The following is a 22828-nucleotide window of genomic DNA, read 5'->3' as shown; positions in this document are numbered from 1 at the left end:
AAATGTGTGTTAGTTTTTCATAGCTGAACATGTTGGCTGCGTATCTGACATTATTTCATTTTACTTGATTCTAGTTTTCCCCATTTGTAGTTAATAACGGTAATTAGTTCAACATTTTGTTTTATCACGACCAGTACTTAATTACGTTTCGCTCATTATGGCATTTCATAAAGTTCATAATTATTTTTATTACAACAACTTACAAGCGTTCTAACATACCAATGTAAATATCTGTTGTCTTTTTTATGTAATTCGAATGCAATAATTTCTGGATTTTGAAGACCACAAGGTTTGCATTTACTGATTATGTATATCCTTTTATTATATGTAAATATGCGTAAGATCTATTTTGAACTGGCGAAAAATACGTGCTGCAATGGCACAAAATCGCGGCATTTTTCGAAGTTCAAAACTTTTAAGCATGTTCACCATTTTGCACTAGCTTCTTTATTTGAGTTTGGCACGTAGATGGTATATTTTTCTTTTCGTTGTAGAAACTTTCTCTTAAAACATCCACATTAATTTATGAACTTTCTACGCTCTTTCCTGCACAGATTTAAACAAGCCCGAATATCAAGTCTAACCACGATACTAATTGCTATACTGCACTGGATTTGGCCACCGGACCGCTGCACCAACTGCCACTCCATTTACAGTTCACCGCATGGCGAGGAGGAAGGCGCACGCGATCGCCACTCCGTTAGTCAAATTCAACGGTCTGTCGACGGACGGTTCGTAATATCGACCGCTAAGTCCGGCAGCAATGGCAAACTCAATGCGCTCACAAGTGGTGCGGACATGGAGGGTGTCGACGAGGTGGACACCGGCACCATACGCCGCAATAGCCACGCTTCGCAAAAATCTTCCAGTGACGATGGCGGCTTTCTGTCGCGTCGGAACTTTATTACGGCGCGTGCCTCCTGGCGTCGTCCTTTGGTGGCCTCACCTTCGCAACTGAGCTTACAGTCAGCCGTCGGTTCAGCGCGTGGTTTCCTGCAAGGACTCGGTGGACTACTGCGTGTTGGTAGCAATGCTGCAGTTGGTGGCAGTAGTAGTGGGCTCGCGGGTATTTCGGCAGCTGGCGCCGTGTCTGCTGTCGGTGAGGATGTGGCTGGCAATGCCGGCGCGCGTTATCAAAACATCTATCGCGGACAGTATGGGCAAAACATCTACCGCAATTTGCAGCTGGCGCAACCAGCACAGCCCACAAGTCGTCCGCTGCATATAAATACCTTAAGTAGCGGTTCATATCTTGGCGGTCATCAGTACCACCAGCAGCATATGCATAGCCTACACTTAACACCCAACTTATACACACCGTCGCGCATATCACGCATCTTCTCCAGCTCACCAGCCAGCACGCCGAATGACACCCTAGGTAGCGGTACCCATCAACATATTAGCGGTCTTGGTGGCACAAGTGTTGGCGGTGGTGGCGGCTTGCTCACCTCACCGTGGTCGCTGACAACACCTGGTAGCGGACATCTGCATCCACATTTCAGCGATTTGAGCAGCGTGTATCCCAGTTCGGCCGAGCGTTCATTGCCGACGCTATCAGCGACTAGTGGCAATCTCAGCCGTTATCGCTATTATGCGCACGAGCTGCCATCGCTGCGCACCATACAAGAGGAGACGCGACGCTACAACCAACAGCAACAAGAGGAGAAACAACAGCAGCAGCTGCAAACATCAGATGGCTTCGTACCACTGCAAATACCGTCACCACCCTCATGGCGGAATTACTACCACTCGCAGCTACCATATAACAGTTACCGGCCGCGTACGCGCTGGTATCCACGGCACTACGCACGTCTATTTGGACGCACACAATCGGAGCTGATGTCGCCATTGCCGCATCTGAATCTAACGCTACGCTCTGCGCCTGTAGGAGCTATGGGCTTGGAAGCTTCGCCTGAGTCGCGTTCCAGTTCGAGTGGTTTTGGCTCGAAGAACAACTCTAATCATCCACAAGGATCTCATCACTCGGGTAGCACGAGTGAATGGCGATTACTGCCGCCCTATCGTCCACCGCCACCCCCCCCAGCCAATAACAGCGCTTACTTCGGCATCACAGCGCTGTCTGCACAACAGCAGGCACAAGGACAAGCGCCCGCAAGCCATCATCATCAGCAACTGCACCACCCGCCCTTATTCGCTTCCAACTCACTGCCCTACTATGCGTCTTACAGCGGCACAGCTGGTAGTGGCATGCTTCAGCAACAGCGGCAACAACATAGACCGACAACGCCACCCTACACCATGGAACACTGGCTGGGTATGATCTCAGACCTTGATGCGGCCACGGATAATGTCAATCTACCAAAGTCAGTAGATGTAGGCAGCGTCGATGGACACTACGAGTTCGACCCGGCCACCCCAACACCCAGCGCTTCCACACCCACCGGCGGCCTTTTACGCGAGGATCTCAATTTGCACGTCGACACCACCGGCCACCACACGCTTGGTCCGCTCAGCAGTGGCAGCCTTTACCACAACGGCGTTGGCGCGGCCACACTCACTTCGGGTGCCGCCACATACGCCGGTCCAATGCGAAAGACACGCTTCTCACGCTACGACAATGTGGAAGCGCGCTTGCAGGCGATGCGCGCCGAGTTCTACGAGTACCGCAAGCGACAGGCGATGCAACAGGCGGGAGTGGCTGAACTGGAGAGTGTATGCTGAGTTGAACCTTTGAAAATTGTGAGCATATGTGTGTTAGTATTGTAAGTAGCGCGTGTCTAGTTAGCGATAAGTAGGGTTAGACTAAGTCGTCTAAAGTATAAAATCAAATGTAACTCATTTCCAGCCGAACGAAATGCAAACGAATGTTTTAGTGCTGTCCAACAAAAGTTATCACAAAATTTAAGCAATTTTTAGCAACCGTGGGTAAAACCAGTGCTGTACTTGGCGACAGGATACAAACAAATATTTCATATTCTTAGTTATTTAGCAATAAATACACTACTGATGTCTGATAGCAATACTCTCGGATGTTGTTTTTCAAAATATAATGGTCTTCAGTGGCAGTTCGTTTTGGAAAGAATATATACATACATATATCGTCTTGAGAGACTATTGTATGTAAAGAGAAAGCTCAAGTCGTCACATTAAATATCTATAGCGTGGAAAACTTAGAACGCAGCTTTTCGTGTTGAAAAGCTCTGTTCAATGCTGTTAAAAACCACATTTTCTAATTAATATTCTTCAAAAACGACTTGAGCGTGCTTTAAAAGCTCTTTTAGAAACGATTTCAAACGTCTTTTGTGCTTTCTCGTGGCTTCTAAACGCGTTATATGAAAAGCTTTCAGCAAATTCTGTTTTCTTTCTCTTCTCGTGGCCTCTGAAACCGTTATATAAAAAGCTTTCTTCATATTCTCTTATATCTCTCTCTCTTTACGATCAAATAAACTTGAAAATTTCCTGTACATCGTGCACTAATGAAGTACCTAGAGTACTGTTATCGGTAATTAGCTAAGCGCATGCAAAGATTACATTCAAATGACGAAACGCAAGTAGCATTAACGGCAGTTTTATGCTAAAACTAAGCAAAGGATCCATGTAAATATTAAACATTAAGTCTTAATTGTAGCAAAGTGAAAACAAAAACAAAAACATAAAACATTAAGGTGAACACGTATTGTAATGGTGAGAAACTGAGTATCCAAAAATATAGCAATTGTAAAGATATATTACAGCAGTAATTAATTACTACATTTAATTACATTTAAATCAATTAAAAACGACACTTTAAGTACGTTAACTTAAGCAGAACATTACTAACTTTAATAAAGCGTAAAAAATGAAATATAAATAAATAAAAAACATAGTTATTATTAGCAAATGTATTTAAAAGAATAATGATTACCCAAAATCAGTTGAAGACTTGTTAAAATACTAAAGATAATTTAACCTGTTTAACTGAAAGAGAATTAGTAATCTAACCGAGGTGAAAGTAATGGAAGCAAGTAATCGTTTAGAAATGAATCCAAGCTGAAACGCGAGCAACGGAGCAAACACAAAAGTAAAGTAGAGCAGTAACAACAAAAAAACAACAACAAATACTTAACAAAAAATTTAAGTGAGTTTCCACGTACTAACAAACAATGAATGAACATTACTAATTTAAAACCAGAAAATAAAACAAAAACAAAAACACACAAATCTAAACTTAAGTAGTTCAATATGTATTGAGGAAATTATGAAATAAACTAACGCGAAGTAATGCAAAAACACAAACAAAATGTAAACTAACAAAAACAAAAAAAAAAAAAAACTTAAAAATAAATTAAATAAAAAAACACTTGAAGACGAAAGTAAAATACATTTATTATGACTAGTTACTATATAAAAATTCAACTGAAATATAAATAGTAAAAAAACAAGCTAAGCGACTTAAACGTGCGTACATATACATATAAATAATATATATATATATATATAATTAAATATATATATAATTAATTTTTTTTGTAGGTGCACATTACAAATTACTGAGCAAAACAAAAAAGTGAGCAAATTAAAATTAAAAATAATGAAAAAAAATTATCAAAGCAGTATAATGGTAATTAAAATGAATAATTGAATGAAAACGCAGAATTTCTCATTGATTTATTATGTAAAAAGTAGCATGACGACACGATGACGACAGACAAAAGCAAGCAACCAAATTAAATAATGATAATAGCGGTTAGTAGGCAATTAAGGAAAACACAATACTTTACAGTGAACTTGAAAGAATAAGAATTAAAAGCGTTATTGCATTTGACAACGTCAACTTTCGGCACTGCACTTTTTGCGTGCGGCAACGAAGGGAGTAGAAACACTGCTTACGTCTTCTTCTTTCTAGGGTATGCTGCTATGCTAAATTTGCATGGAAGTCAAAAAGTCAAAAAATTTAAAAAATTAACAAAAAAAAATAAATCGAAAACCTACAACAAACACGTAACATTTTCAAAGCGCCATAATTTCCATTTTACAGCATTGTTTTCAAAATTATATAATTTCTATGACATTTCATACATACATAATTCTACTTCAATACTGTAATTTAAATATTTTCACAATTTTATGAAATATTTTTTGAATTTTTTTACTTTTTTTATTTTATTTAGTATTTTTTTGATTAAAATTTTTTTTTCGTCTGCACGTATGTACATAATTCTAATTGAAAACTCTAAATTAATTATTACTACACTTTTTTTGTATAAAAAATTAATTTTTTCAGTTGCAAATATTTTTTAATTTTTTTTTTGCTACACATAAATATTTTTAATTAAGAACTTCCATTACAATAGTTTAACCAATTTTTTAAATTAAAAAAAGTTTTTAGCTTTTTACATATTTTTAATGTTTTTTTCAAATACATAACTCTACTTCAAAAACACTATTTAAATAATTTCACAACTTTTTAATTTTTAATTATTTTTTTTTAATTTCTTTTCTTATTTTTTGTATTTAAATTTTTTCTTAAATCTATACACGCCTAATTTTTTAAAATTTAAATTTAAATATTTTTACAGATTTTTTATATAAAAAAATTAATTTTTTTGGTTTTTTTAATTATTTTAATTTTTTACTACACATACTTAATTTAACTTTAAAATCCAATTTAAATTTTTTTTAACTTTTTTATAATATTACATACTTAATTGCTTAATTGGTTAATTAAAAAAATTAATTGGCTTCCAATTTTTTATTTATTATAATTTTTTTTTATTCTAGACATATGTACATAATTCTATTTCTAAACTCCAAAATAAATATTTTTATAATATTTTAAAATTTTCTTTTTATCTTTCAAATTTTTTTTTAATAAAAAAATTTTTTAAATTGTAACCATAGATACATAGCTCTTCTTCAAAACTCCAATTTAAATATGAAAAAAACTTTTTTAATTTTTTTTTCAAAATTTTTATATTTTTTTATGTTTTGATAATTATTTTTTAATTCTTACTAAAAATTAAAAAAAATCCAACTTCAATATTTTTAATTTTTTTAATTTTTTGCAAAACTTTTTATATTTTTTTAGTTTTTTGAATTTTAACCAAGCATAAATCTCTACTAAAACGCCGATTTTAATATTTTTAAAATTCTTTGATATGTTTTCTAAATGTTTTTGAAATTTTTTTATATTTGTTTTTTATTTTCTGTACAAACATATTTGTATTTTAAAATTCAAATTTAAATATTTTAAAAACATTTTGATTTTTTAACATTTTTTTATTTTTTTTAATTTTTTTTGCAATATTTTTATATTTTTTCAAGTTATTTTTAATTCAATCCTTACATATTTCTACTTAAAAACTTTTGTCTAAATATTTTTCCAATTAACAAAATAACATAAATTGGTTTCCAAAATTTTTTGTATTTTATTTATATTCGTTTTAATTTCTTCCAATTTTGCTTATATATTTTCTTTAATTTTACACATACATAATTCCACTTTAATATTATTATTTTTAAATTTTTTTTCAACTTTTTAGAATATATTTTACTTTTTTTTTTTTTTTTTTTAATATATGTATGTTATTTTGTTTTCTCGTTCACCTTAAGACCAAAGCAAACCGCGTAAAATGTTTAACTAAAATTATGTAAGCAGCATAAGCATGTAAAGTAAGCAACAAACAAACAAATTTGAACGGAAAGGTTTGACACAACTCGACGCCAATACACTGCCACAGCGAAGCGGGGGGAGTCACCGACCGACCGACCGACAGGCGCTGCGTGCCGCGTAGTAAGCGCCGATGCGTGACACGCACGTGTACAGCTGCGTGTGAGCATGTGTGCTGCAGAACACGCCACTGTGTGTGTGTATGTATGCGCATCACTACCGTTGCATAAGTGTGCGTGCACGCCGCGTCGTACGCTACTCACGCACGCCGCCTCTGTATGTATTGTACTAAGTATGTAGTAGTTAATAATAAGAGGGAAGTTGATAAGCGAGATTTTGTGTAAAAATGTTAACAATGAGTATAATGATAATTGAAATTGACATACATACATATATTATATATGTATAACTGCGGTGACATGTGCACGCAGCTGGAAAAATACATTCAGGCACTCCTTGTATTTTTGATTTGTTTACATTTTTATCATTTCTACATTTACAATTTGCAAATATTTCAAAGCAAAATCGTGTATTCTGCTAACATAAGTCTGGTGTATGTACAAGACAGGTTCTGTTATTGCGCTTGGAAACAGCTGAGAGCGGAAAAACGCTCAGAGAGGTCTTACTTCAGCTTTCTGCGAACTTTTCGTGTTGAAGAGAGATATGTGCTATTTTATGCTTTTCGCTATAATATTTAGGGTTTATATTTCGAGAATAATAGTTTTCTTCAATAAATTTTTCGCAGAAAAATGCTCCCGAACTGCATAAAGCGGCAGCTTCACTTGAAAATCAAATAGTGAAAAATCCAGCGTGTCAAAGTTATGCAAGAACAGCTCGACCAAATGTTTATGTTCTCCAAAATATGTAAGAGTTCGCCACGTCAGCAAGTTCCACAGCCACTACGTTGTATAGTTGGTATCTAGGCTATCTCTATGTTGAGCTGAGTGTAAGTTATAGGCTCTCAAGCCTAACAACAGCATTTAAAGCAGCTGAGAGCACTAACAACACGTTTGATAACCACAAAAATCCTTCAAAACGACCTCAAGCACAGCAACACTGCAAGCATATAGGCTGTTTGCAAGCCAAGATTTGAGAACTAAAAACAACAATTAGCTAATGATCTCAAACAGCATTACTTTTCAGCAAACTATATTTTCCAACGAGTAGTTTTGAAACTCCACCAAATTGCAGAAAATTTAAAAAAATCTATTTTGTTTTTGTTTTCTCTTTTTCCTATGCGCGTACGTAGTTTTTGAGCCCACAGCAGTAGAAATATAGTGAACTTTAAGCGCCTGCCTTAGATTTTCTTCGAGTTCGTAAGCAACTACTCAGGCATAAAATCTAAACCACGCGCTTAGTTCTAACGGAGAGGAGTAAATATTATTTCTTATATATATTTGTATATAGATTTTTCTGTTAATACGTGAAGCGCTTGTTAATTTTGCTATGGTGAGAAACACAACATCAAGCACAAATCACCGAATTTAGTTTATGTTTCAATATTCGAGATTCTTTTCATCAGCTCGAAATTTCAGCGCCACCTCTTCACCACTGGCGTTTTCAAGTAAAAAAAAATACGAAAAAATTCAAACTGAGCGCGCTAGAGAACGGCTGACTCAGCAGGCAAAACACGTTCACGGCAAATAACAGTGGTGGCGAGTTAATTAAGCGAAAACACACACACACTCTTAAGTGAAATCAATTATATCGTAAGCGCAGCTAAAAGCCATTACAACAACAACTCAAATAATTAAAAAAAAAAGATATAAAAACATAGCAAACATTGTAAACAAATGTGGTTAAAGTTAAAACTCGTCTAAGTATTTGAAAAATCGTCACTCGAAAACTAAGAACAGCAACTGAATTCATTGGAAAACCGATTAGAGTTGGCGAATCGAGGCGCGCCAACTGAGCGGCGCTGAGCAAAAGCAGAGAATTGAATGTGAATCGAACAATTATAGTAACGATCGAATTGTTATTGTAATCTTGTCTAATTTCCAAAATTAGTATATAAATAAGCTAGTATTAATATTACAAACTCATAGAAACTAAAAAATAAATAAATAAACATAAATTAAAAAATAAAAAAAAATTAGAAGGAAGCATGATTTCATATATTGAAATGAGATTATTCAGTAAAATGAGAAAGGAATTAATAAAAAATAAATATAAAACAGTTACATACTCATTTAGGGCAGAGAACACTTGACGGAGAACTTGTCAAGCGCAGGCACAGCCGTATTATGTACATACATGTAAACACACAACCGAAACAGCGCAGAGAAAATTGAGCTGTGTGAGAAGCTGGACAGCATTACAAAGCGATCACTCTTATTACAAAGCCCACAAAGCTGAAAAGCTCGAAAGCGCCTCAAAAGCTCACAAAATGCCGAAAAGCTTGGAAGCGTTTTAAAAGCTCTTCAAAAGCCCACAAAATGCTGAAAAGCTCGAAAGCGCTTCAGAAGCTCTTCAAAAGCGCTGATGGGCTCAAGCGTCACATGTTGCAGAGAGCACTGCGTAAGCACTAACAGCTTATGAGCTTTCGCTCTCTTGCATTTTTTGCGCGATCTGCACTCGGTGTGTCCCCTTACATACATACATGTACATCCACGAAAGTTTCATTTCCATTCTACAGTTTTTCATCAATTTCATTAAACCGTTTTCCGCTTGAAAACCGCTCAATACTTTAAACTCTCACACATTAAGGTTTCACTTGTCGCTCTTTGAAGATTTCATTTTCGTTGCGCTTTCTCTCCACTTTCCACTCACTCCACTATCGCCTCATCACATCGCATTAAGCATAAGAAAGAAACTTGCAATGAAGCATACGAAATTCTAAATGAATAAAATTTATTAAAAAATTGGTAAAAATTAAACTACTTAAGCACACAAACACACACAGAGTAATAATGTTGGTTACCACATAATTTTATTAAACAAAGGTAAACATACACAACTACACACACATATGTAACTGTGTGTGAAGCAAAAAAAAAGGTTCATTAAATTCCTTCGAAATGATAACAAAAAATGAAAATGGTGAGAAATAATTAATTCGTGTTTTTATATAAATCACACATACACACGTAAGCGTAGTAAAACACAAATTTATGATTTTCAAAAATTTTGAAATTTTTTTAAACCAATTCTAATTAAGTTTTTATTCATTTTAAGTTTTTATTTTTTATTGCGATTTTTTAATAATTTTCTTCTAGTACAAATAGTGATCTAGATATCTTAGTACAGTGCTAGCAACAGCCGTTAAGTGAATAACAGTAAAAAATAAAAAAAAATATTGCGTTAAACATAAAAACAAAACTCACAGATGACAAAGCAAAAACAAAAACAAAGTATTTCAAAAAAATAAAATCCAAAAAACCAAACACAAGAACAAAACCAATTAAGCTGTCGAGCAAACACTTGCATAAATAGTTAAAAACGTAACGGGATATTATTATAATTACTTGTAAACGAACATTCACACTTAAACGTAATGTAAGCTCTAAGTGGAGATAACTAAAATTAAGTATGAATTGTGAATGCATTAGCGTTAGCGTTGGTAGCAGCTGCCCGAGCAGTGGCCACCTTAGGAAACCTTCAATTTCGTGTTTCTCCTGCTTTGGGTCATTATTTGTAAATTATTTTTTACTGCAAATATTCTTAATTATTACGTAACGGCATTATGTTTAACAACTAACTACGAATTAACATTAAACACTAAAATGTAATTAGTTAAATATTATGCATTAATGAGATTATTAAGTTGATTGAAAAATAAGATGAGCAAAATGAAATTTTTAAACGAATAAAATTACAAACAGTGAAAAGCATACAAAAAATCATAAAAATCAATGCAAAAAAATTACACAAAAACCGAGTTTGCTTTCATTTCAAGGGGCATGTATAGGGCTCAATTCTACTACAAACAAGTAAATCAAAACGCCGCTTGAGAACATCGAACAGTCTGTGCTCCCTCCAGACTTGAAAAAGTTGACTATGAACTAGCTGAGCGGTGGATAATCATCCGTACCTTTTCGAGCTAAAAATTCTAAATTGAGAACAATTAAACAGTGGGTTCCTGTGGCTATTTAACTTCAGCACCTCGAAACTCCCTCAACCACCAGAGGGAATTTCTATCACATCGTACGCTGATGATTGCACGATAATGACGTCCGGCAATGGAATCGATGGCATCCCACGACAGTCGGGTCTACTTTTATACGGCCAAGGACTGACAACTCGGCAGAATTCTGCCACTACAACAACAACAACGTGGAATGTGCTCTAAAGTAAATGACTATCTCACCGGCCTTTCTCACTTCCTCGCTGAACGGAACCTAACACTTTCCCTCATTAAATCCATAGCGACCGTATTAACAAACTGGACGAAGAAATACAGACTTGACCTTAATATTGTAGTTGAAGGCATTCCGATTGTCAATAACCCTAAGATTTAAGGTGTGACAATAGACAGCCTGTGCTCCTTCACTACTCACACGACCCCAATTACTGCCAAAGTACGGAGCCACAGCAAAATCCTCAAGTTGTTAGACGGCAGCACGTGGGCCAAAGAAAAAGAAACGTTGTTGGAAACATACAAGGCAATCGGCCGGCCGGTCCTTAACTACTTTCCACCAATATGGTCGCCTAGACACAGTGAAACGCAGACGCGGAACCTCCAGATATATCAGAACACTGTACTCCGGACTATAACGTGATGCGTCTTGATGTTTCCTATCGACCACCTGTAGAGTGAGGTCCGTATGCTCCCAGTTAAGTAGCATACTGAAGTCCTATCCAATCAGTTTCTGCTAGGGTGTTTTCGTAGAAATCATCCCTGCAATCACCTCAACCGGAACCGGAACCACCTCCTAGGGGTATCAAGGCGCCATAAGACAATACGCTTCGGACGCATCTTACTTCAGACATGCACTGATCACCATTCTCAGTGGAGCCATAAACAACTTCACAGACTCTCTCTTAGTGAATGGCGTACTTGGAGTCAAGCCACCAACCATTGCAGATGACGAGCTGGAGTTGCCACGACAATCCAGAGTGACCATTGAGCACCTGCGTTTTGGATGCCGTAACAGGTTAAACTCCTACTTATCCAGAATCCGACCGGACATATCAAATATATGTCCAGCATACAACGAGTCCCCGCATGACACTAACCACCTCTTTGCATGCCCAGCTAACCTTACACATCCGACACCCCCTCCCTACGGTCCGACTTCGTCGTTATTTCCCTGATTCCACAGCTTCTTAAAAGCAAATCAGGTTACACTGCATAGGTCCTCCGGTTGGTTCGTATAGCTTAGCGTTGTTACATAAGAACCGCCATGGTGTTTGTTGGTTTGGCCAAGACAAATTTCGTGAACGTCGTCCGAAATCAGTTATTGTACCGTAAACTATTGTTGTCGTGTGCAAAGTGATATTGCAAAATCGTCATGTGACCTAACATGAGATTGAGGCAACTATAGACATGAGTGTGACTAACACGCTTTCAATATTGCATGAATCTTTGACTGCAGAAAAAACTTTATTGTCGTTGGATCCCACACAATTTGTCAGACGCTCAAACAAAGAGAACCCGTTTACGAAATCTTTGAGAGTTTTTTTGGTGTTTTGTGAGTCCACTTTATAAAGAACAGAAATATTCTAGTAGCAAAAAAACATTCAGTAAGCGTCGTGAAACTATACAAAGCTGGTTCCATGCTAGTTGCCTATTCTCTGTCAATAACAATAACGTCAAAAAAGTTGAAGTGACAGTAAAATATCACAGAATCTCATCATCTTGTGGGTGACCTCAATACATTTCGGTTAAGGTTTTGGGTATGAAACGTATCAATCATACCAAAATATTTTGCAAAAACGACGTTGGATAAAGGTCACAAAAGAGAGGCTTGGCAACGTAGCTGAGAACCCAATATGTAGTTAAGTTTTATGAATACGATGTCGAAACTAACCGAAATTTCAACGAATGGCCAAAATTGAAATTCGCTAAAGGCACAGACGGCTATCCCAGCCGAGGCTTATAACAAGTATAGCGGAAATTAGATTAAGCGATATTTGAATCTTGTGTTGGTTCAAGGGTCCACTTTGAAGGCGAATAAAATGGGTGAAAATGTTATTTTCATTTCATCAGATCAAATTTGATCAGTTGGCAGTTCATATTAGTTCAAGGGTATACTTTGAAGGCGAATAAAATACGTGAAAATAGTATTTTCATTTCGTCAGTCCGGGACAAATTTGATTAGTTTCCAGAGAAAAATGAAAGATTTCTTGAAAATTCAGAGTTTAAGAGACAGGAAAAAACGTAAAAAAACGTTTGGTATGCCCAAGCTATCTTTGTAACGATAGTTTTATAGTGTTATTAATTTTAAAAGAAAGAGTTGTGGATTATTCTTCCACTATACAAAGCCTGTGCGATATGTGGTTATTAAAAGAAATACAAATGAATGTTTTTACGTTTGCTCAGTCTCGTGATATTGTTGAACATATAACAATGCAGAGACCTCCTGAAAACTCACTACACTTTCTCGAAAAGCTTTATAATCACCATTTAGGTATTAATGTATTTAATATTTTTAATATGATTAAACAGATAAGAGTCTAGTTGCTATCTCTCCCTAAAGAATACACCTTTTATTGAACAATTGACTCCCGCATACAGCATTTAACAAGCAATTACTTCGGGGAATTGCTTTTCAATATCGCTTTGGTTAATTAATGTAAACACTTAAAGGGCACGAGTATCTACAGTACAGTGTAAAAATATATTTCTTATGCTACTCGATTGAAAACAAAAAAAACGAATAGTGATCTTTTTTGACATTTGGAAAAAGATCGTTTCGTGGTAAGTTTCCGGTTCATTCTTTAGATTATTTTTAAATTTTTTGGATCATAAAATGTTTAAATTTCATGTAAAGTTAAAAACTTACAATTTGACTAATTTATTGAAAAATTATTGCACTTCACTGTACCTCCTACCATGTCAAAAGTAACAGACTATTTTAGTACAGCACATACAGTTACAATTTAAGTGTCGAACGTCAAAGTTGTTAATCGTGTTCGTGAAAATGCGAAGTCTCAATCGCGTAGGTCATGAAAGTAACGTTAAAAGCGATAAAACACGAAAACCTTCAAAGAACTCCATACTCCTCTACTTGAAGTGCCATTTGTTATTACTGAAATACTTGGGTCTATTACCGTTCTATACTACGCTTAGTGCCTATGAGATTGGCATGCCAACCCAACGATCGATATATATAAACCGAGCCATACTTTTGGCTAAATTTGCGTTGAACATTTCGCACATCAATGTCGTTCTGTCACCCATAATACTGCAGCTACTCTTCAAAAGAAGCAATACGGACGGCATTGCCAACTTGTTGGACGTGGCCTTTTGTATGCTCAGTGATATCACAATAACGTGGACCTGTGCCCGTAGTACCACGGACATTCTGCTTGATAATCAACAGCTTCTTGAGAGTGGACAAGCTACTCAGACAACATCCAGACTCGCCGGCTGAAAAAAGCTGCGCCACCAATCATTTCAATAGATATTTGTTCTTAGTATTTGGTTACATTACTCTCGTCATGATAGCATACGTTAAACACACTTTGGACTATTTCTCCATGTACTTTTGCGCGTACATAACCTTCTACCAGCTGGAGAACGCGATCTCGTGCGGCTTTGTTGTATTCATTTCAGCGCTACTGCATCTGCTCACGGAGCGCTTTCAATACGTAAATCGGCTGATCGAGCAATATGCTAGTAAACATTTACTACAGAAACGATATCCATACATGAGCACAACGTCGATGTTGAGCTACGACAGAAATACGAACACGCACGACGATGTCAATTTGAGAATGTTTGCGCAGAATTCAGCTATGATTTATAGTTTGCACATCGATTTGTTGGATATTTACAAAATGGTCAACAAATATGCCGGTTTGGGTCTCTTGATGTTTTTACTGTACGCCTGCTATGGCTTATTGTCCTGCGCCTACGATTGCTTCGTGTGCGAATGGCAAACGAGCGACGATTTGTATTATGGCATCTGGACATTCTCTTGGTTACCTCTCTATGCGGGAATTCTAATACTCTTAGCAACTAACTGCGCGAAGGCTACAAATCAGGTTAGTAGTGGATCTAGTAACGTGCCCTTAGCATCTAAAACATTTCGGTAAAAAGCATTTAAAGCTTTACCAAAAGTGTTTTCATTGCACAATTGTTTTATATCACGACTCTCTATACGGGTTTCTTAGTATTTCGGCTTTCAGCATTTACACAGTTTAAATGAAAGTTTGCTGAATAAAGCGCTGAAAACGCTGTGGAGTTGAAGTTTGAGAACTATTTTGAAAAGTTCTACTTTGCAGTTGATTCAATGGTGGGTCGTCTATTGAGGAGATTGGTTATAACTTTCACCCTAGATGGAAAATACAGCGATGGACTAATTATTTTCGCCACATGGGACCATTTTCGGACCACCTCAGGAAGGAACGAAGTGCTCAGCTAAGCTTTTAACAAACCAAAAAGCTTCAAGTAATTTATTGCTAATCAACTCGGCACGTGTGTCCATCAATGCATGAATCAAATAAAAGTCGTAATTCATTTATTGTCGTGGTCGATATTCCTGATATTCACTCGTCCGTACCTACCATAGCTAATCGGGTTTATGATCGCTCAGTTCAATTAAATTTATAATCAGTCATAAAGAAAGTTGAAGTTAGTGTGTGTGTGAAACGAGATTGCCACCTAGCGATTGAGTAATTACGAAAGTCCCAAACAGTTGAAATTTGTGTGTTCCTTGAGTAGGTTGTGCATTGTAGCCGTGTAGATGCGAGATACCAGCCGAGCGCGCGCCACAAATAACGTTGGAGCCGAAGATGCAACGAACAACCGTCGTCACATACTCGTGTTTCTTAGGTGGCCTTTATTACTGCTTCAACTCATTGGTATATCACCCTTATACACTAGAAAGGGCCTATACGAGATCGGTTTGCCGAAACGACGTGCCATATTCATTACCCGGGCCGTGCTTTTAGCAAAACTATGCTTGAATATTCTGCATATCTTCTATTTGTTGTCGCCCACAATGCTAGAGTTGCTCTTCGTAAAAAGCAATACGGATGGCATGACGAATGTGTTGGACATCGCTCTCTGCATACTCAGTGATGCTACAATAACGTGCAGTTGTGCCGCTAATACAGATAAAATTATCAACATCCTCAACAGCTACCTGAAATTGGACAAACTGCTGAAACAATTTCCGGATCCGCTGACGGAGAGGCCTCTCGCAACGAATAAATTTAATCGGTACTTGATATGGATGCTTGGTTTTAACTGCATTGCAATCTTCACGTATGCCAAACAAACCGCGTTTAAGTCGTCATTATACTTCTTTGTGCACACACTCATCTATCTGCTGCAAAATGCGATCTCATTCATCTTTGTTGCTTTTATTTCGGGGCTGTTGTATCTTCTGGCGGAGCGCCTACGATTCGTTAACATGTTGATAACTCAATATAACCGCAGCGGTGTGTCGAACAGGGTTCTGAGTAGAAATGCGATCAATCAAGATGAAGAGAACTTGCGACGATTTGCTGAGCATTCGACTTTGATCTATAGTTTGCACTTAGATTTGCTCAACCTTTACAAAATGATCAATGAGTACGCCGGTTTGGGGCTGCTGGCTTTCGTACTGTACGCCTGTTGCGGTTTGCTCACTTGCATTTACATCTTGGCCCTCAACATTCACATTCTCACTGATGATTTGTTTTACTCGTTGTGGGCTCTGTTGTGGATACCTTATTTCCTAACGGGATTGGTATTGCTAGCAACGAACTGCGCTAAGGCTACGAGAGAGGTCAGTAGCATGCGTTCGTGATTGGGTTTTTGGTAGAAAGTGTGCGCCATTTTTCCACGAATTTGTTTTTATATCCTCACATATTCATGTATAAGTTTATAGTTTACTTATGTGGTTTTCACCCTTTCCATTTCATTGCAGGCAAATAACACGTCGCAAATACTTGCGAGAGTCTACGGAAAGGGCAAGGCATATCAAAATATTGTAAGAGTAAGTTTATTGTAAATTATCAGCTACTCATTGGCATTTATTTCATTGGCATAGATTGACAAGTTTCTTACCAAAAGCATTAGACAGGATGTGCACTTCACCGCTTACGGCTTCTTTGTTATCGATAATACAACACTGTTCAAGGTAATGTCAAAGAATTTGTTAGTTTTCTGAAAATTTTGTTAAACAAATGCATTCTTAGATTTCCTCAGCTCTGGTCACTTATCTGGTGATACTAATCCAGTTCAAACAGTTGGAAAAATCCAAGGTTTAGGGAACTGGTCTAATGGAATTGCATCGAATTTGGCATATAATTTATGATTGCTCAACAATAAATAGAAAATAAAGTTAAATTAGTACTAAGGAAGCTTACTACTAACAGGTCAATTGAAAAGTAAATGGTATGATACGTCGATAGCGCTACTAGAACTGATCCGTATGATTTTTAGGTAACCCTAACCTTCAAAAAGCGCGTATATTCATTTGACAGTTTTCGGATTATTAGTTTGTTAATTACATCATTTTCAGTGAATCAAATTTTATTTTTCTGAAAAAAAAAATGGTTAAAAAGTATATTTCAGTTGAAATGAGCACCGAAGACGGACTCCCAAAAGAGGTTATTGCCGACGAAAATATCAAAGAAGTACACAAAACAATTTATCAATCTGATCTAACGATATCTACTGAACTTATATCATATCATTCACAAATATTTAGGTATGAGAAAGCCCTGCACAAAGTGGATACCACGCGAGCGCACTTTTGACCCAGAAAACGACGAGTTGATGATTCGGAGCAGTGCATGGAGATGTTTAAGCATAACAAACCCGAGTTTTAGCGTCGATATCAGGCAATGGATGAAATTGGCTCCAAAAGTTCACTCCGAAGTCCATAACTACAGTAATCTGAGTGGACTGATACGAAGAACCCAGTACAAAGCGTAGGGAAACGTAACAGTTATTTGGCGAGGTTATGGCGACTTTTTTATTAGGAGTATACATCGAAAGACGGATTGCGGAACTTTAATCCGCTTAACCTAACCTAGTCCTATTTCATATCTTTCCCACGTGACCACTGGACTAAGTATTACTTCATGGGTGTATGGCGTCTGTGTTTTGGAATGCGCATAGAATAATTTGTGCCTTGAAGAGAAAGGACCATCAAGAGCGACTATTACATTCAAATAGAGAGTGTTTTTCACAAAGACATTGCACTGTGTCCCAAGTCAGTGAAAACACAGAACATAAATCGTTAAATTATGCTTCGAATTGCATCCACCGTATTCTCCAGAGTTTATTTCCTGTTCTCAAATCTCAAAGTAATGCTCTCTAGGAAGACATTTTCGTCGAATGATGAGGAGATCGCCGAAGCTGAGGTCTATTTTAAAGCAAAGGCCAAATCGTTCTCTCAGAATGGTATCAAAATGCTGGAGGAACTATGTTGAATAATTGATTATTTCATCTTCATTATAAAATCTGTACAAAATCACGTCTTTAATAAAGTATCGGCTTAAATCGCACGACTTATTTTGTTTTATACATATGGGAGGGTTATTGAAACTAAGCTCGAATGCCATCAATATTTGGTAACTTCTTCCAACAAATTCAATCAACTAATGCTTTACTTATAATGGTGTGAATACATAAATGCTTCCAAGGAACCTGAACTCGATTTGAGGACTAATTGCCTACATTACAGAGCAGTCAAACGTCATTAAGCCCAAAGTGTCGATGAAAATGTCATCATCAAATGGATTAGCAATATCAAACGCTACTCGCGTATATGACTGTTATTGACTGAAAATGGCGTTGTTGTTTGACTACTCTTGAACATCTCTTTAACGTCAGCACAACGAAGCTTCAGGTAACAAAAGTCCTTAAAAAATGAAAATCATAAAGGACATGAAATATGTGAACTTCGCTGGTCAAGTTTTCGGTCTTGTGCCATTCTACGAAGTCAAACGCGGCGAGCTGAGAGTAAGCCTCCGCGGTCACTACTTTACGTACTTCATCAATATACTGTTATTTATGATATCGCTGGCCATCAGCTGGATTGTGCTTAACAGCGATAGCAGCTTTTCGGTATTTCGCAATTTGGAGGGCTCCGATCAAACCACCGAGGCGCTATTTTGCCTTATAAGCTGCAACGTCATTATCTTCGTTTCGTCGACAAACAGTCGGCGCTATTGTGGCATCATGCAGGAAATCGGTAAGATGGACGCATATCTGGTGGCTAAGGGCTTCACCGCAGTCTACTCGTGTTACTTGCTAATGGGTTTTCTGGTCATCACCGCAGCTGGATTACTGTACACCACCTATTATTACATGGACATGCTGAGCGATCATTTTCATTATCATCAAGCCATTTTGCTCGGCATTTACAGCCTACAGTTGCTGATATCGAATTTGTACGCGATTTGCTTACGCGTTTTACTCGGCAATGTAAGCAAACGTATCGACTTCGTGAATGTCCAGTTGGAAATAAGTACGAAAAGTGATCTGGCTGTGGAAAGCAATTGGCGACAGATGAGCTATCACATTGAGATGCTCTGCAAGTACCGTTACGTCACAGATGAAATCAACAAGAGCGGCGGCATAGCAATGCTTTCTTACATGGCTGTCGCGTTCTACATTTTGACCAAGCAATCCTACATGGCGTTTATGACCGTGGTACAACCCATGGGCTTTGAGAAGAGATATGACATTTTGGGTTTATCTTTTGCCTGGATTTTCGCTGAATTCGTAACAATTGCGGTGATTTGCAGTGCCTGTGATGCCGTGGCTGCCGAGGTGAGTGCGTATTTATAATCACTTTTTGTACCGAACATGAAAATATAACGGTTTGGAAGCACCAGAGCTAGCTGGAAAAGCTGAGCTTTGTTGAACATGATATCTCCACCTATCTGTAAGATCACAAGCCATTCCTTAATTTTAAGATATATGTTTACAGGGTTTGTCCGGAAAGTAATAGGACTGATTTTCTTCCGCCGCGACTTTACTTCGGAGCGTGCGCGCATCGACTGGATTCGGCAGAGGGCGTGACCCCCAATTTTTTAATAACGCCATCACAGGCGACGAGTCATGGATCTTTGAGTGTGATCCCGTGAAAAAGAGACAATATTCCGAGTGGCACACGCGAATGAGCAAATCCAAAGTCAAAGCGATGCTCATTGTCTTTTTTGACATCAAAGGCATCGTCCACCAAGAATTTGTTCTTCCTGGACAAACCGTGAAAGCCAAGTTTTACGTGGAAGTCCTCAAGAGACTCAAACGAAGGGTCAGGGTGCGACAAGACATCGCAGCCGATTGGAAGTTGCACCACGACAACGCCCCGGCTCACATCGCCTTTCTTGTGAACAGCTACTTAACCAAGGTCGGCATCCCAACGCTTCCGCAGCCGCTCTACAGCCCAAGTGTGGCCTCCCGGACTTTTTTTCGACCTTGGAGCCTATTTCGAAAGTTTTTAAAGAATCGTAACGATGGGTTCAATAATTTTTTTTTTTAAATCGACTCAGTCCTATTACTTTCCGAACAAACCCTGTAAATTTGAAACATGCATATCACCATGATACGTTTTAGAAGACAACTCCAGATTCACTTCTAAAAAACATCCCTGCATTTTGGTGATATTATTTTAGACTTTGAAGTTGAGTTCTACTGGTCCTACTATAGCACTTACTTCGCTTAGTAATTATTTGTAAAAAAGAAAGTAAATTTTTGGTTCGTTACGAACTGTGGTGTACCAAGATCTGCCAGCTCCAAGTTCCCAGTATTTTCATTATCTTTTCATTTAATGTGCCGTTAACAAACCTGTCGCAAACGGTATCAGTGACTCAACCGACGATCTACCGACTGTCTGTCATTTCTTTGTCTACTAAAAAATGGAGACTTTTCCAGTTAATATTTGAACTACTATTTTCAGCCAGCAGAAGACACTTTAAGGCGCTGATGATTGGAGAATAATTTATGTTTTTGAAATTGAAATGTACACATGGTTCCAAACAGCCGAGTCTAAGATGCAATAATTCCTCTATTTGTGTAAAAGCATTGCTGTAGCCTTCCGCCATTAATTTCGTTAAATATTTAATGTAGTTCAATTACTGCAGACATTCTTATCAATTTGAAAGATTTTTCGCCAATAAAATTATCTCCGCAATTAATTGCTAAATCAATTAGCCTCGCTTATTTATGACCTACATGCCGGCCATCCAATCGAGCAGTTAATGCAATAGTCCGGCTGTGGTCTTTACACTTTTCTCGCGCAATCAACATACCGCTTCTACAAAAATGTGGACTAAACGACGCGTCTCCTGCAACAAACATATCAATAACATAAAAGTTCGTAAGGCGCCAGAGCCCAAATCGCCCTCATTACTTGCGTGTATCAAGTGGAATGTGCTGATATTGAAGTTAGTTGGTCTCGTGCCATTCTATACAACTCCGAACTCTGATGAGATCGCTGCGCCCAAAGGCTTGCCGATACACATCACTCGGGTCATCTTTTGCGCTAAAACGGCGATGCACTTGCTGCATGTCTACGCCTTGTCGTCGCCCTTCTTTATGCAAAAACTCTTTCTGCGAAGCAAAACGGACGGCATTGCGAACAGTCTTAGCGTATGCTTCTGCATCTTCGGCGATGTTGTCATTAGCTGGTCGTGCGCTCGCAACGGCAACCAAATAATTGCGATAATTAACGGATTTCTGAAAATCGATCGACGACTCGGACAACTCGCCCCACCGCCAGCACAGCACCTACTCGCCGAAAATGCGCTCAATATGTGTTTGTTGTTGTTATTTGGCTATCTCTGCGCAATAACAATGCAGGCGATGAAATGGTTCTACGGCACTCTGCCCGCCCACTTATTTCTGGGTATTTCGTTCTACCAGGTGGAAAACTTCACCTCGTGTGTGTTTGTTGTATTCATTGCGTCGCTGCTGCATCAGCTCGCGTTGCGCATTCAACAGACCAACAAATTGATAGCTCAATACGGTGCGAAGGACGCAGCAGCGTCAGCACACGATGTGCAGAATTTCGCACGAAATTCCACAACATTTTACAGTTTGCATAACGAGTTGTTGGACTTGCTGCAAATGATCAACAAATTCGCCGGTCTGGGTCTGGTGGCATTCCTCCTCTATGCCTGCGCCGGTCTGCTGACCTTCACTTACGCCTGCACTTTGTACGATTTGCGCAATGGCGATGCCTGGATCAATCTACTGTGGAACTTGTCCTGGATTCTGAACTTCGCGACCGTTTTGATATTGCTGGCGTTTCGGTGTGATTGCGTCACCAAAGAGGTTGAAAACAGACAATAAATTCTTAAATATAATACATATATGTTTATAGTACACAATAGATCTAAGGTTGCGGTGCATTCAACTTTTTAATGATTAATAGTGCACTTAATTGCGATTTATACAAATTATAGAAAAACTCTTAAAAATCGATTTCGTTTACAGGCTAATAACACCGGGCAAATACTTGCGCGCGTTTACGCCAAGGGCAAGGACTACCAAGATATCGTAAGTCTCTTATTTGCTTAGGCAAAAGCTATACAGTGGTTTTTATTCTCCAAGTATAATTTACTTCCAGGTGGATAAGTTTCTGTCGAAGAGCATTAAGCAGGAAGTGCAGTTCACCGCTTATGGCTTTTTCTCCATTGACAACACAACACTATTCAAGGTGCCGCTCTTTTTCATAACATATTTTTGTAATTCAACGTTTGTACTTAACAGAAATATTTTAGATATTCTCCGCTGTCACCACTTACCTCGTAATATTGATACAATTCAAGCAGTTGGAGGACTCAAAGGCCGAAGAGTAGAAATTTCCACTGGAAAAAAGAGATGAACAAATTAAATTTGCTATTAAATTAAGTGAGCTCTATTCGAGACATTCGTTCAATTGAAATAAAAAAATTTATTAAGCAAGCTAGTTCATTCTGCCTAAAGAGGCGGCACTACTGCTCGATCCATTTAAGATATGTTTACCTTTCACACTATAGCTCCAGAACACATCTAATTACCCACTATTTCTTTATGCGACGTATTCAGAAAACATAAAATTAAAAAATGGCTTTCCTGAGTCAAAAGCTCTCATATATAATAGCAAGTATAGCGAACACGTATGA

General features: G+C 37.8%; 3 protein-coding genes across 7 annotated transcripts in view; all 3 read left to right on the top strand.

Moving 5' to 3' along the window:
* The window catches only part of LOC126754254 (protein turtle), a 137830-nt gene extending 133675 nt beyond the window's left edge, over nucleotides 1-4155 (top strand). For 4 of the 5 annotated variants that reach the window (XM_050466266.1, XM_050466265.1, XM_050466264.1 and 1 more), the window contains one exon: nucleotides 555-4155. In XM_050466266.1, coding sequence (XP_050322223.1) covers nucleotides 555-2682 — 2128 coding nt within the window. In that variant the 3' untranslated portion in view covers nucleotides 2683-4155. The remainder of the gene's footprint in view (nucleotides 1-554) is intronic. The other variant, XM_050466267.1, reaches the window with a different exon arrangement.
* An 11294-nt stretch (nucleotides 4156-15449) lies between these two features.
* LOC126754267 (gustatory and pheromone receptor 32a-like) lies at nucleotides 15450-18217 on the top strand. The gene is made up of 4 exons (XM_050466296.1): nucleotides 15450-16488; nucleotides 16630-16692; nucleotides 16753-16842; nucleotides 16901-18217. Exons 1-4 carry the CDS (start codon nucleotides 15460-15462, stop codon nucleotides 16970-16972), a joined length of 1254 nt encoding a protein of 417 aa, XP_050322253.1. The 5' UTR covers nucleotides 15450-15459; the 3' UTR covers nucleotides 16973-18217.
* Nucleotides 18218-18581: 364 nt separating this feature from the next.
* LOC126752830 (uncharacterized) lies at nucleotides 18582-22544 on the top strand. The gene is made up of 6 exons (XM_050463824.1): nucleotides 18582-19487; nucleotides 19648-19661; nucleotides 20930-21995; nucleotides 22158-22220; nucleotides 22291-22380; nucleotides 22445-22544. The coding sequence occupies exons 1-6, from the start codon at nucleotides 18582-18584 to the stop codon at nucleotides 22520-22522; spliced, it is 2217 nt and encodes a 738-aa protein (XP_050319781.1). The 3' UTR covers nucleotides 22523-22544.
* Nucleotides 22545-22828: the final 284 nt, after the last annotated feature.

This window comes from Bactrocera neohumeralis, chromosome 3 (genome assembly GCF_024586455.1).
Source record: "Bactrocera neohumeralis isolate Rockhampton chromosome 3, APGP_CSIRO_Bneo_wtdbg2-racon-allhic-juicebox.fasta_v2, whole genome shotgun sequence".
Lineage (NCBI taxonomy): Eukaryota > Metazoa > Arthropoda > Insecta > Diptera > Tephritidae > Bactrocera > Bactrocera neohumeralis.
This window is presented reverse-complemented; position numbering and strand designations above follow the sequence as displayed.